Consider the following 15,887-nt stretch of genomic DNA (forward strand, 5'->3'; position numbering starts at 1 on the left):
ACTTCCCTCCTTAAAATTGAGGAGAGAACGAAATATGCTTTTAGTGTCTTTAAGGCTTACTAAATTCTTTTCCCTTCATTAGAATTTTTTTTTTAATAAAATGGGAGTATTTACAGTCATATACCAAAAGAAATAATGTGATATTCACTCCCTATACTGAAAGAGAAAACACATGTTAATGTCCATATACACTGGCATTTCCCCTCAAATTATCATCAGAAGCACTTTAAAAAGAACTACCACTATGAGACTGTTTTCCGTTACTGCTGTACCACTGATACTAGCCCAGAAGCCAAACCAAGGCCTTTGGGTCATAAAGGCCAAACCCCTTCACCGAGCCAGTAGCTCCTCAGTGTGGAGCCATGTCGCAACCACACAGGCCTCTGCCTTTACACCCACCACTCCACTCACAGCTGGTGTCCAGGAACCTGCATTTTAAAAACACTCCTGCATGGCCTTGGACACATGCAGTCCTAGGGGTGGCACAAGACTACAGGGCTCCTGCCAGGGAAGCGCCTCTCTCAGCACAGTGGGTTTTCCTCACAGTGGCAAACAGCAAAGGCTTACCATACTAAAAGTTCCCCCTTAAAAGTTCAACTTATGTATTATGAAAAAACACAAAACATCATTCAGAGCGCAACATTCTAGCTCTTCAAAATAAAAGGCGCAGGGGACATAGCACCATTTCATTGCATATTTCTCAAATACATAAAAAACAAAGGGAAAGATACATTTCAGAAGGATGAAATTATCTGTAACGTGAAGCAAGGGTATCAAAAATGACACCTTGCAAAAGCAGTAAGTCCTCCGTTGGTTAAGAATTTATTATCAGAAAAGATGTATGCTCAGATCATGTCGACATTTAAAATGAAAATAAAGGGAGGTGGGAGTGAGCCCAGGACTCAGTGCTGCCCCAAGAGGATGGTCAAGATGGGTCCTTGCCTGCTGCGAAGGGGCCATGAAGAAAAAGAGGCGCTTCAACAGCAGCGACAGGTGGACGAGCTGACGGCACTCTCCAGGGCAAGCTTTTATCTGGAAAAGGCAGGAGGGAGAGGCTGATTTAAACCAGACGTGCACAGTAAGGAATGTGCCGAGACATTATCAGTGGCACTTTCTGGGGGATAAGATCACAGATAATTTGAGGCTTTTTATTTTGTTCTTCTGTGAACCTAGTTATTTCCACAATGAGGGAGAAAGCTTGACATATATTTAAAAATATACTTCACAATTTCTGTTTCTAAATGCCACTCTGATAATTTCATATGTTATTCCTCCTTCTCAAAAGACAATTAATTCATGAAAGTTTTCAAGGTACCAGGAAACTTAAAGGAAGACTGACATAAAAATCAACTGACAAAAATCACTATGCATTTTGTGTAGAATATGTTAGAGATTCAGTACAGTAAGTGAAGATCCAGACTATTAGCCTCAGAGACATACATACTGGCCATTACACATGTTCAGGCTATGATACACTTCACTGGATTTAGTCTGCAAAACCCTTAAAAAACAAATTAAGAGCTAGGTGCAGAGGGGCACACCTGTAATCTCAGCGACTAGGGGGCTGAGGCATTTGAAGCAAGACCCTGTCTCAAAATAGAAAATAAAAAGGGCTGGGGGTGTAGCTCAGTGATAGAGTGCCTCTGGTTTCAATCCCTAGTAACCCCACTGCAAAAAAAAAAAAAAAAAAAAAAAAAAAAAAAAAAAGGTAAACCAAGAAATATATAACACAATCATTCTATAAAGAAACAAAAGGTGGATGTTGGGTTCACATAAGATCTTATCAAATACCATGGACAAAAAAACACAACAAAAAGGTCATCATACATGGAACACATCAAACACCTCAATTTAAAAGCAAAAAACTGTCAATATTATAAAAGAAATCACTATTAAATAATTTTCTCTATATTCCCATTGACAAAATATGACTTCTTTATATGACTTCTTCTAAAGACAATGATTACTGTCCAACAGTCCCTCTCAAAGCATCCTGGCTCAAAGAAGTACAACAAAATCAAGAGTCACTGACTCCTTCTAAAAAGACAGAGGATGAACTCTTGGCCATCAATGTTACAACCAACTCTTATTTTCTACTTTGCATTCGATTTTAAATGTATGCTTACTTAATCTTATCTTTCTTTCCTAGAACAATTAGTGGAACTCTAAAATTTTGGAAAAAAAAAAAGAAAATTTCCCTAGTTTTACACAAATTATACTAAAAGTATGTTACTATTACATCTTTCTCAATTCATCAGCATCAATGCAGAGCTAGAAACTGTAGGGACAATTTCACTTCCAGACTGTTTTCCCTTGGGCCATTCCCCACTCTTTAACACTGTCATGTCCTCAAAGAAAATATGCAAGGTGGATGCCTTGGGCCCAAGGGTCTACTCACCAGATGAGCCACGAGGGTGACATGGTATGCACAGAGCTCTGCAGTCCCGTATCTGCCATATAAAACAGAAGGCAACTGGGTTTCCACAATCATCCAGAAAGGCAAGAGATAAACTATCAAAAAGCACTAAAGACTGTGATGAGAACATCAAACCTGCTTACAGGTTGCATATCCCTCATCCATGTTAGGACCAGAAGTGTTCAGACTTAGGATTTTTAATATTTACTTACTCATGATGAGGTATTTTAGGGGTGGGCCCCAAGTCTAAACAAGAAGTTCATTATGTTTCATGTACACCTAGCCTGAAGGTAATGCTGTGCAATATTTTAAATGATCTTGTACATAAAACAAGTTTCCATAGTACGCAGTTTTCCACTTGCGGCGCTATGACAGTGCTCAAAGCTTCACTGACTTACGTGTGCTCAACTTATATTTTTCTGGCTAAAGAATATCACAACGTACAAAATTACCTACTAAATACTCATCTACTGGCTTGTACAAAGAAAGAGGGAACTGGCTTCCTACGATTTAGTGCTGTGGTATGAAGTTAGACCATTTTGAGGTGCTATTAAAGGATTACTAATAGTTTTTCTATAACTTCACAATTATAAAATCATTTACTGTCAGTCACTACTAAAAACCAATCCAAACACCAAAATGCTGAGTATTCTATACCGAGCAAGGAAACACCATGCATCCATTGCCAATAAGGAGGTGATCATATTAGCACTGAGCACAGCATTCAACAGAGCAGCATCCTAAGGAAAAACAAAAAGTTAGTTCATGAACATGCTGGAGTTCATGATGAATCATCATTAACATGACATTCCCAACCAGAAGCACAACGGCATTCTCAATGGCAATGCTCTGGCATCACAAAGAACCTTGGATGACATTCCCTCAGCACTTAAAAAGCACCGAGGACAGGTTAATCATCGTGTCAGGTCATGGAGAATCAAAACTGGTTTTACATGTTAAACCCACAAGGACTCACAAGAATTCTTTAAGTAGCCTGAAATCTTTAAAGCACCATAAATATAATATATAATTATGTGTTTTTTTCTGCCTTTAACTATTCATATATAATATTTAATATATGCTAGCTATACCCATTGTATAATATCTTAACTAATAAAGATCCTTAATTAGATTTTAAAAATTTTCCTAGAATTTTCTTATTTCCTCTTCTAATCCAATTCCATTAAAAATAAAAAAAAAAAATTCACATTATGCCTAAGGTCTATTTACTTTGTTTATGAAATTAAGTTAAATTAAGTTTTCCTCTTCTCACAAATGTTTTATCATACTTCTCACGCAAAATGTTTCTTCAAGTTTTTTAGCTAAATATTAATCTAAATAGTATAGGAACTGAGGATTACATTTCCTAGACATCCAAGTTAAAAGGTAAAGTATGCAATTGAATGAATAATCATTAACTATTCCCACATTTTCTTCTACACATGAATTACAATTTCAGTGAAAAGAGAGCAAAAGTATGACTCCACTTGTCCCAGCAAGCAGCATGCTTACCAGCTCAGGAAACAGTGAAGGATGAAAGGAAGCAATGAATGCGCACAGGTGAACACAAACGTGCTGGTACAAGGTGACAGCCCCCTTGGCGTGCCCTTTGCTCTGCACTCCCTGCAAATGAACAGGCAGAGAGAGTTCACCAGAACACTGCTGGAAACTGTGGAAAACGGCCTCAAGTAGAGATCTCCTGTAGGGAAAGTCAGAACATTGGACCCGACATCAGCAACACTTATTATTTAGCAGGTAAAATCACAATACATCACATGGAGGGTTATTTTAGCAAGGCAAAATGTCTCAAGATGTGCAGTAATAGTTGCTAATATATGTGAACATGTACACATGAAAAAAAATATGTTCCCTGTTAGAAAATGTCCATAAGGGAGAAGAATTTTCTTGGACATGAATTTCATCATTCACCAACTGTATATCATGCAGTGAGTCATATAAAGTTCCTCAGGGAACTTGAAAAACAGCAAAATTAACTATTATAGACTTAAGAAAGAAAACAAGCATTATAATTCAGACAGGGAGGGGCCATTGTAAGACAGAAACGGTGGAGGAAACTTTCATAAAGGAATTAAATAACAAATTAAAAATAGGTAAAATATAAACAGCTAAGGACGAAAAATGTGTAAAAAGGCAGACACAGATAACCACTCTGCCGCATGTGTGACAACGAAGGAGAGGATGAGAGGAAAAGCAGAGGACGGCAACACAACAGGCCGGGCTGTTAGGCAACACTGAGGCATCCCAACCCTGCCTCAGGCTTTGTGCAGAAGAAAAGGAAGCTCAGAGGGGCGGAGGAAAGGGAACTGGAGCATGGAGATAACCCAGGAAGCACGGCACCGGGCCTGGACCTCAGGGTGCAAGGAGGCGCAGGACACTGCAGTGCCCAGGAACGACCACGGAGCGTCCCTGTCCAGGTTCATTTTTATGTCCCTCTTTGGCATCTACTCTACTGTGGTCAGTGTTCATGCTGCCGGCCATTGGGCAACAGACCAGAAACACCGAAACAGAAACACTGAAGTGTTTCCAGCATCTACTACAGATTGAGACACTTTATACCTAGTTTTAAAAAAGCGGTTTTGCTACACAGTAACTGTTAACTAGAAGGTCTGATAGAAAGTATTTAGTTTTAAGACCATTCCTAACAATAAGGTATTGTGAACTACTAGGACTGGAGGTGAACAACACGTTGCTACCTGGCTGCAGCTTCTGGGACCTGGCCTTCCGTGCACCACAGGGTCTGCAGGTCTTCAGGCTGGGAGGGCAGCTTATCCATGACAAGGACCAGGAGTAGGCACTGTGGGAGCTGCAGCTCACAGGGCAGGTCTTCCGGGTGGAACCAAGTCACACGTTAAGATACAACAAACTGTTGAAAGCATGCCCCAAGTATTTTCAATAATTGTGACTGTGTTACATAAATAAATTAGAGGTATGATATTTTTAAATGAGAAACATTTCAATAAAAGTAGAAGGAACTTTAAAGAATTTTAAAATTTTACAAAACAGTGACTACGTAAGGGGAAATACCTGCCTCTAACATGTTATAATTATAGGAGATGACTTAATATTAAATCTGCTTTGTAGCTTACCTAATTTATTGTCCAAAACTGCCTGTGCGAAAGGCTGGAACGTGAGCAGCTGACTGACCAGTGGATCCAGGGTGGCCAGGAAAGCCCCGGCTATTTCCTCCTGCTGTGCTTTCGAGATGCTGGCTGCATACAGGCTTGGAGGGAACTTGCTGAAGAGAACGCAGCTCATTAGCAGCTACCTTCTGAATTCAGACAAAGGTAAGTAATGCAAACTAAGGTGCCAGTAGTAAATGTATATTTCACATCTATTTCTATAAAGCAGCAATATAATCAAAGTACTAAATTGATAGAATTTTATGAAGACCTCTGAACCAAAAGTTAAAATTCTACAAAATTAAAAGTTCATCATCTTGGAGAAATCCGTAGAACCGTCTTTTTTTTTTTTTTCTTTTTGTGTTTATTTACTCGCTGTGCTAAGGGTCAAGCCCATGGCTTGGTGCACGCTGAGCAAGTGCTCCACCACTAAGCTCCCTTCCCCGGACCTTTAGTACTGTTTTGATGCATTTAATACCATTTGACAAAAACAGAGTAAGTAACAATACAAATACTAAATTAACAAGTGAAAACACTGTATGCAAAAAAAGATAACTTCTGACAAATTCTGGCTTCATTATGTCTATAAAAGTTTTTTGGGGATGCAGTTCAGTGGTAGAGCACTTGCCTAGTATGTGTGAGGCCCTGGATTCAATCCCACATACCACAAAATAATGGGTGTGCCAGATGGAAGCTGACCTTTTGGAAGCTAACTTTTAGGTTAACACCCAGACAATAAACTCTATAATAAAGTTCCTTTCTGTGATTATACTATACAAACATAAAAATAAAACTGAAAACATTTAGCCATTATGTCTTGAGATGTATATTTTTATATCCGTCCTCTCTCTCCTCTCCTCTGGGACTAAACTTACATGTATGAAAGGTAAATTAATATTATCCCAAATGTAACTGTTCTGTTCTGCCCTTCTCCATGTTCAGTTAGGATATTCTACTAACTTGATTTTAAGATTGCAGTTCCTTTCTTCTATTGTGTTTAGTCTGCTATTAAGTCTATAAAATTAACTTTAATTTCAAATCTATCAATAAATTTCAAATCTATTAAATAAAAAACAAAGTCAATACAATATATAAACATATACATCACTTGGGTATTACTAGTTAAGCACACAACGTAAGTAAAACTCACAGGGAATCCATGCATCACAAGATTCCCTCTCCACTTATTTTAAGCAAACAAAAAAGAATTTACTGAAACAGTAAGAAAAACTACTTGTTTTTACTTAAAAATGATATATCCTTAAGTTTTGCATGGAACAAGTGGCACTGTTACATAATCATAGGCATTTTTTTCTTACCTGTGTATCTGAAGATAAAGCTGGTGCAATGTGCAGCAAGAATCAGAGAGGAAAGGAAGAAATTCCTAAAATAAAATAACTCTTTTTATTCTTTGTAAGTGACATGACTTCCTGATACATATCCTGTCCCAAAGGCATGTAAATAAAATAAAATTCTGGATATGCCCATTAAAAAAAAAACATACATGATCATGAGAAGGAAGATTAGGCTAACCAGGTACCTAAAATTCTTCACCAGAACCACAACTAGCAGCTATTACTTACTGAGAACCTACTATATGTAACCAGACTCATACCAAATGACATTACATACAGTAATTTTAGTTCTCTCAAAAAACTTACTATACATTATTATCCCCATTTCACAGAACAGAAAGCAGAAGCTCAGATATCAACATCACATAGCTAAATAAGGCCGGGAGTCAAGCCAGGTGTGATTTCTCTATCCATCATGACTCTCAGAAACTAACAGTTTAGGACAGACGCAGTGGTGTGTGCCTGTAATCTCAGTAGCTCGGAAAACTGAGGCAGGAGGATTGCCAAGTTCAAAGCAAGCCTCAGAAACTTAGTGAAGTCCTAAACAACTCAGCAAGACCCTGTTTCAAAAAATAAAAATAAAGGGCTGGGATGTGGCTCAAGGCTAAGAACCCCTGGTTCAAAATCTGGTATAAATAAAAAAGAAACTAACAGTTTATATGGAAATAGAGATACAAGATAAAGGGAAAAAAGCTAATGGATCATTTAAAAAAACTTCCCTAGATAGAAGACTTGCCTTTTTAAAGTGGCATGACTAGAGATAATTTTACCTTCCACACACCAAGCAAACCTTAGATGGCAACTACCCCCGAGGGCCACTGGTGCACCTCCCAGCCTGGAGAGAGAGCCCGCAAGCCGCAGGAGCAAGACGCAGACGACTACTGTGAAGGGCGCCTGCCAGAAGGACTAGCTGAGTCACACGTCGAGCAGGGAACAATGCACTGGGGGCCAGAGTGCCAGGCATGGAACCAGACTGTGGGAGACAGTCCCTGGAGACCCTCAGGCTTCCTCAGAGAGGAGGAAGACACTCAAAATCAGATTCAACTTGTTCTTGAAAAATCATTAACATCCCATCCTAACCACGTTCCTCTCACTGGCTGCTGTTCACTCCAAATAATATGCCTGGGCAACTAACTCAGTCTACCCTACTCGACCTCATGTATCACTGCTGTCCTCATGACTCCAGCCACGCAGGTCTCCTTACAGTTAGGGCAGTTTCAAAGATTTGAATATTTAAATTTTAACAACCTAATTTAGAAATATGTAGAAACAATTTGTAAACAGTATTTAAAGGCAAATTGAGTCATCTTCTGAAAATTGATTTTTGTTTACGAAAATAATTTTCTCAGAGATGTGAATAAAAATAACAACGATAGTGCATGGATGCATGGCTGTAATCCCAGCTACTGAGAAGGCTGAGGCAGGAGGATGGCAAGTTTGAGGCCAGCCTCAGCAACTTAGTGAGGTCCTGGGCAACTTAGTGAGACCCTGTCTAAAATAAAAAATAAGAAGGGGCTGGGGGATTAGTTTCAGTAGTAGAGCACCCCTGGGTTCAATCCACCCACCCCAACAAACACACCAAAAACAAACAAAAAACAATGATATGGATCAAAGGTAAATAATACAACAGATGCTCCACATTTATGACTAATAACACAAAAACCATCAACAACCCTTCCAAATATACTTGAATAAAATAACTTCAAAAGATTGGTTTTGTTAGGACTAGTAAAAACGGCAATTTATAATTTAGTGTAGATTTTACATTAATGCATTATTAAAAAAAAAAAAAAACTGCCCTTACCTTAGTGTAGTGCAAAAGAGAGTTGGCAAAGAAACGACATAATTTGAGTGTTTTCTGAAATAATCTGTAGTCAGCATTATCCTATTCAAGAAAAAGGACATAAGGTATTATAATAAAAATAAGAATAATTAATTAAACTTACAAATGAAGTATTTTCTAAAAAGACCTCTTAATAAATACAGAATATAAAAATTTTCCAAGAAACATTATTATTCTCTATAATTTTGGCAGGAGCACACAAACACACACCAGAGGTATTTACAAAAATTAAATTCTACATTATTGAAAATAAATAGTGGCCTGACAGCAAAAGAGGTTATCTTTCTTGTTGATTTAAAGGGAAAGAAATTTAATTTATTATTCATTGCTATATAGGAACCAATAGTCAAAAGAAAAAGGCACTGATATATAAAAGAAAACAGGTGAGATATGAAAAGGCAGGTCTGAGAAAAGAAAATACAAACAACCAATAACTAATACTGAAAAAACCCAGATCATTCATACAGGAGGGAGAAGGATGGAGGGTTATTTGATTAAAAAAGCCAGAGAGGAAGGAGGTTGACAAGCACTTTCTTTTACCATTGGTAGAAGCATGAACACCACATTTTCTTCATTTTTATTAAGAGTGCAAGTGTTAAAATATCCTTTCTGGAACTATCTCATAGTAATACTAGTACTGCTAGGCAATCAAAGTTCTTGATATTGTGAAAACTGAAATGAACCAAATGTCCGTCACATGGAAAAAGAGTAAAGATATTTATGGTACATTCATAAAACTGTAATACCATACAGCTATTCAAAAGAACAGAGTAGATATAGTGTCATGGAACACAGAAAGCCCTAATATTGATTAAGAGCTTTACATTATTGCTACAAAATCAAAACAGATAAATTCTTTAATTTTGAGAATTATTTCATATGAAAATAATTAATGTTAATGTTGAGTATGATTTTTTCCAACAATAGCAAAACCTTAGTTAAACCCAATAAAAATGGAATCACATGATCCATTAATTGAATAGGATCCTTCATTTTGAACTTTACCAAAAATAATTGGAAAGTTTTCCTCAGCAGAAATACCATTGATGAAAATTTACCTTTTTTTTTTGCTCAATTTGCATATGAACTCTCAAGAGTGCTATCAAGTAAAAAAAGGAAAGTGATTAAAGATGAATCTACACTGACTTAAAATGAATATTCAGCATAAATGTCATGTTCCCCTAAGAAACCTCCCCTGATTTCATGGTTGGGTCCCTACCTTAGGCTCCACTCCCATGAGCCACCTGATCACTCTATCCTATAAGCACTTAGAATTATCTGTTCAACTCCCAGGCTAGACTCTAAGTTATTTAGGGTAGAGAACATGACTAACTTAGCACCTGCTACATTTCCTGGTACACAATAAGCACCCTGGAAATACTTTATAAAACCAATGAATGAATGGAAAGACAAAATTTTATCAATTTGTTTCCTTTAAATTTTTTCCCCTCGTTCACAGAGAAATTGTACAAGCGTTGGCTGACACCCTAGTTTTCACTTCATTACTAAATACCACACTAGTATTTAAAGAGTTTTTATTTTGATATTTTTTAAAAGCAAGTGAATAACACATATACATTAATAGTCCCACCTTGATTTACCTAACTGTTTAAAACAAAATTCACATCCCAATGCAACAAAGAAGGGACAGGAAGTATAAGTAAGGAAGACCATTTTTCAGTGTTTTAAAATGTATACCCATTCTTCTTTTCTTTAAATACTGATGAATTCTAAAGGTAGAAGAAAATAAAACAATATAGGTGCCAGATGTAAAAGCATGTGCTTACTTTCTGAATACAAATTTCTAAAATAATTATATGAACAAAAGTTGGAATCACAATGGAAATTAAATTAAATGGTAAGGGCCTTACAAATAAATTTCTCTATCTTTATAGAAAAACAATCCCGGGCCCAGTGCAGTGGTGCATGCCTGTCATCCCAGTGGCTTGGGAGGCTGAGACAAGAGGATCGAGAGTTCAAAGCCAGCTTCAACAACTCATCAAGTCCATCTCTAGATAAAATACAAAAAAGGGCTGAGGATGTGGCTCAGTGGTCAAGTGCACCTGGGTTCAATACACAGTACCAAAAAAAGAAAAACAATCACTGGTGGCTAAAAAACTGTATTGAGAAGTCTAATTTGATATCTTCTTTTTGAAATGAAATTCAAGACAATAGGGAATAAACACCTTATGGACTTTAGGGCTGTTATGGGCTGAACTATTAAAGTTCTGACCCTTAATACCTCAGACTTTATTTGGAAATAGGGTGACTGCAGATATAATTACCAAGTCAAGGCCATGCTAGAAGGTGTGCGTTTAATCCAACGTGCCTGTGTCCTCATGGAGACGTGACACACAGGAAGAGACACATGAGCTCTATAGCCACTAGTTGAGGAATGCTGAGGGCCACGAGTAACACCAGAAGCCAGAGAAGGGTGGACAGGCTGTCCCCTACAACCTCTGAGAGAACCCGGCCCTGATGCCACACTGAGGTCTTCTTGCCTCTAGTACTATGAGAGAACACATTTCTGTTGTTTTAAGAAATGCCATTCAGTTGTGGTCATTTGTTGTAGCAGCCCCAGAGGACACAGGAGCTATGCTAGTATGCCATACTACTATTAAATATAATGGCTTTATTTTGACATGTTGAAAGCAAGGTGCTATGGTCTAAATTTTGGTGCCCTCTCCCTTGCAAATTCCCATGTTGGAAGTACCTGGGGAAAGAACAAGTCAAGAGGGACTCTACTCTCACCAGCGAGATCTGTGCCCTGACAATACAGAGGAAGGAAGCTAGCTGCCTTTAACCACACAAGGATGCAGCAAGAAGGCAAGGCCTCAGAAGCAGAGAGCAGCCCTCACCATACACAGAATCTGATCCTGGATTCCTAGACCACAGAACCATGAGAAATAAATTTCTACTATGTATGAATTTCGCAGTTTAAGCTAGTTAAGGAGCAGTCTAAACAGATTTAAGATACATGTAAAAATTACTTGGAAAACGTTTGATTCCAAAATAAGTATGAATAGTGAACAGCAGAGGGCACTGCTGCTCAGAATTTAGAGTTAAGAGTAGAGCTGGGTCCATGTCAGAGCTCCATTTCAGCTAATGGACAGTGAGTGGAGCTGGCCACATTTACCAGCCCCACACGTGCACTGATGAGTACAGCCACGAGAGCTTGCTTAGACAGCAGAGTTTTCAATTGAGTTTTCTGATTTTCATGTGTAAGTAGTTTATACAAGATATTTTATGTATCTTGCACCTGAGCGGGTCCCAACTCTCTTCTTGCCACTGTAAACTACTCTGTCCCTGGGGCTTTCCTCGCCTCACTCCTGTCCAGGAATCTGTGCTAACTTTACTCTCCAAATACCAGCTGTGGAATCTGCAATGTCCAGAGAAGCAAGAAGGAAACTGAGGAGCAGGAGGTTGGGGTTAAAGACATACAGGGTGCAGGGGACAAAGGCGGAGAAGGGGCAACCTCCCTGGACACCCAACCGAAGAACTCCTCCTGTCCGCAAGTGAGGGGGACATGGAAGGGCAATGAAGGAAGTGGGAACAAAACAGAAAGGGGGAGACAAAGACAGTCTCTAAAGGGAGGACAGACGTGGGGAAAAGGCAGCGCCTTCCTCAGCCGCCGCGCACTAACTTCTCTCCACCTTCACTCTCCCCCAAGGTGGGATCTGTCCTTCAAGACCATCCCTGTTCCAGAAGACATTACCAATTTGGGGACTCAGAGGAATCTCACACCTCCATCCCCACAGTCACCTGGCAGGGAAGAACACGGGCACATAGGAAGTCCCTGTATCAGCTTGCAGGGCCACAAAGAGGCCTACTGCTATTGGAAGAGGAAACAGTTACTGTTATGGTTTGGGTATGAGATGTCCTCCAAAAGTTCCTGTGTTAATGCAGGAATGTTTGGGGATAAAATGACTGGAATACGAGCTGTAACCGATCAGCCCATCCTGGCTCAAATGGACTGACTGCGTGAATAACTACACGCAGGCAGGCAAGGCTAGAGGAGGTGGATCATGGGGACATGCATGAGCAGAGCAGAGGTCAGTCCCTGGGCCCCTCCCCCATGACGTGCTGCCTCGACAGGAGCCCTAAGCAGTGGAGTCAGCTGTCTAAGGACTGAGATCCCTGAAACTATAATTCCCAGCAATCATCACAGATGTTTAGACCATATCTATTTCCTAAATGGTATGTCATTGCTTGAAATGAAAATAAAATAAGTATATTTAAGTTTTTAAAGACTGATACACATACACATCACTAAAGGTTGCATGCTTTGGTGAAGAAAAGACAGACTGTAGCTATATGAGAAAGTTGTTAAGTAAAAACAATCAGGATTATAACTTATTCTAAATAAATAGAATAAAGGATTCTGAGAGGAGGACCTTGACCAACCAGTCAGTGCAGTGTGCAGAGGAGGGAGGGGGGACTCCGGAGGGGAGCAGCCAGGACACCAGGCAGCACTCTGAGTGGCAAGTAACTACGGCTGTAAAACACCCCACAGGTGAAAAAGGAATAAAGCAAAGCCTTCTTAATGATCCATGTCCACATGAGACTTAGCAACCGCCAAGGGAGAGAGGAGACTGTGGGACAGACCGTACCTGCACATCTGACTGCGCCATCTGCTCAGCCAACTGCAGACAGGAGTGGAAGGAGGAAAGAATGTCCTCACACAAGCTAGTGACAACAGCCTCATGTTTCAACTGGCTCCTCAAAGCTGACTGGTGTTTAAGGCTCTGCCTAAAATGAATAAAACGAACATAATCACAAGGAACACAGCAGGTAACTGAGGGCCATAAAGATATCTGCTGTATACATTTTTTAAAAACCACAATGCATCGTATATATTAGAATGGTGTAACCAAGATGTGCCAACTTTACATCTGAAGCAGGTGCTCATTTTTCATTTCTCTGTGTAAAATATTAATTGAGTTCTTACTATGTGTGAGGCACTCTTCCATGCCCCAGGGATAAAAGGGAATACCATCTCTGCCTGGTCTGCATGGAACTTGTGGTCTAGCATAAGAATGTGAAATAATCGTAAAAATAATTAATTACAGTTTTGATAAATGCTGAGACAGAAAAGTCAAAAGTGCTAGAGCCGAGAAAGCTGATCTTATTCTTAAGGCTATCAAAGAACACAATCACAAAGATGACACTTAAGCTTAAAACTGAAAGACAAGCAAGCAGGAGTCCCAGAGGTGCAGAGCAGGGGAGAGGGGCACTCTAGGCAGCGGAAAAGCTGTGAAAGCTCTGGGCCTAGGGGACTTGGTATGTTTGAGGAACGAAGAGCAGGGAGGAAGCAGTGTCCAGAGAGGAATACTTCGTACAGTGGGAGAAATTTTAAGCAGTAGAGTGACATGATTTGATTGATTTTTCAAAAGATCACTCTAAATGCGGAGTAAAAAGTGAACTGGAAGCGGCAAGAGTGGGGCAGACATAATAGTGATGATGTTGGTGGCAGTGAGGCCAACTCACTGGGCGCAGTCTAAGCAATTTAGTGGTGAACTCAACACTTGCCACAATTGTTACATCCATTCTCAGATGGGCAAATTAAAATTAAGCACAGGCCCAAGGTCTCAGGAAGAGTAAGTGGTTTCAGAATGGACCTAAGGACATGCAGTATGCCTCCCAAGTGACATTCTCAACTAATACACTATTACTTATTGGAGAATTAATGCCTCAGAGGTACAAGATAAGCATCTAAGACCTCAAAAAATGACACCAACCTTTAATATTTTATGCAAGTGTACAGATTCTTAATTATTTTAACATTTCAACTGTGTCTTCTCTCACTCCTAAGAACCTGATGAATGCTACTAGGCACTCTAAGAAACCCTTCAAAATGTTTCAGTTTCAGAAAGTCAAAATTACTTTATAAATGGAGATAAGTTTGAAAATGTATAGTGAAGGGATTACAGTCAGTTCTAATTAGTTACTCATTTACCCAATCTTAGAAATACCTGATAGTTGTTTAACAATAGTATCAGCAAGCAAGTGGTTAAGGTATGGTCTGATTCAAGTCCACTGCTGTAGAAATACTAGCTAACTAGGTAGAACGTTTTTCTCTTTTTCCTTCATTTTTCCATGTCAGATGTAACAGTATGAATAAGTCCAAACTGGTTTGGAAGTTACATGTAAGATATCTGCATTGCCAGTGAACAATATACACACCATACAAAAATGTTCAAATTGCAATCTAATATGAATAATTAGTATATGTGATGTAGGAAATATTCATAAAAATTAACAGACTTACTTAATTATAAACTTCCAAGTATTGGCATGAAATGCTTGATCCATACTGGAAATAACAGAGCAGATATCCAATAGTGAATGAATAACTACAAAGAAAGATAACAAAACTCTTAGGATATAAAATGTCATATAGGGTAGTTCTCCTACATTTAAAAGCATCAACTAAACATTTCAACATTTGATTAAATTAAACTAGTAATGCAGTTTCAAGATAATTTTGTCAAATAATCACTGGAAATAAGTGCCACACTTCTGATTTAAGAGTTTTACAAACTATGGAAAATTAACTTTTGAAGTTTAAACCTAACCTATAACTTAAAACCAAAAACATCCAGTAGAAAAGCTGTGCCCTATTACAAATGAAATATTCTATAGACACAATTCTAATTCAAATTAACAAACTAAGAAAATCTAACAAGAAAGGGTTAAAGCTAATTTACATGGTATTCTTGTAAGATTTTTACCTGCCTATGGCAGACAATTTTGTAAAAGTAGCCATAACAGCTGCCCTTGCAGTGTCCATACTCTTTCACAGTGACTCTAGACATGGTCCCATGATTTGCTTTGGCAAAGGAGATAATAATAGAAATGAGGCAAGTATAAGTTTAAAAGGTACTTGCACACTGGGACTCGCCCTCTCTTGCTGTTCCTGGAAAGCCTACAACCATCATTAGGTGACTGAGCCTAGGTTAGTCCCCAGATGAAGTGCACATAGGACTATCTCAGTGCTTCTGCCTCCGCCAACAGCTAAATGTGAATGGAACCACTGACTGCAAACGCATCAGCAAGTCAGTCACACTACCTGGGGCAAAAGAAGGTGTCTCAGCCAACCCCAGTCCATGCTGCAGACTCACAGACTTGTCAAT

At 38.9% G+C, this 15,887-nt stretch overlaps 1 protein-coding gene across 5 annotated transcripts in view; it reads right to left on the reverse strand.

Annotated features, from left to right (window-relative positions):
• Positions 1-15,887, reverse strand: part of FIRRM (FIGNL1 interacting regulator of recombination and mitosis) — a 43,109-nt gene that overhangs the window by 11,921 nt on the left and 15,301 nt on the right. For 3 of the 5 annotated variants that reach the window (XM_079108078.1, XM_079108080.1, XM_079108081.1), the window contains 10 exons: positions 15,023-15,107; positions 13,365-13,503; positions 8,716-8,796; positions 6,876-6,940; positions 5,524-5,672; positions 5,131-5,260; positions 3,929-4,115; positions 3,074-3,156; positions 2,399-2,450; positions 943-1,032 (listed from right to left, as the gene is read on the reverse strand). In XM_079108078.1, coding sequence (XP_078964204.1) covers positions 943-1,032; positions 2,399-2,450; positions 3,074-3,156; positions 3,929-4,115; positions 5,131-5,260; positions 5,524-5,672; positions 6,876-6,940; positions 8,716-8,796; positions 13,365-13,503; positions 15,023-15,107 — 1,061 coding nt within the window. Of the gene's footprint in view, positions 1-942; positions 1,033-2,398; positions 2,451-3,073; positions 3,157-3,928; positions 4,116-5,130; positions 5,261-5,523; positions 5,706-6,875; positions 6,941-8,715; positions 8,797-13,364; positions 13,504-15,022; positions 15,108-15,887 lie in introns of those variants that run through there. The other 2 variants (XM_079108079.1, XM_079108082.1) reach the window with 2 other exon arrangements.

The sequence above is a fragment of the Sciurus vulgaris genome (genome assembly GCF_902686455.1).
Source record: "Sciurus vulgaris genome assembly, chromosome: 12".
In the NCBI taxonomy this organism is placed as follows: Eukaryota; Metazoa; Chordata; class Mammalia; order Rodentia; family Sciuridae; genus Sciurus; species Sciurus vulgaris.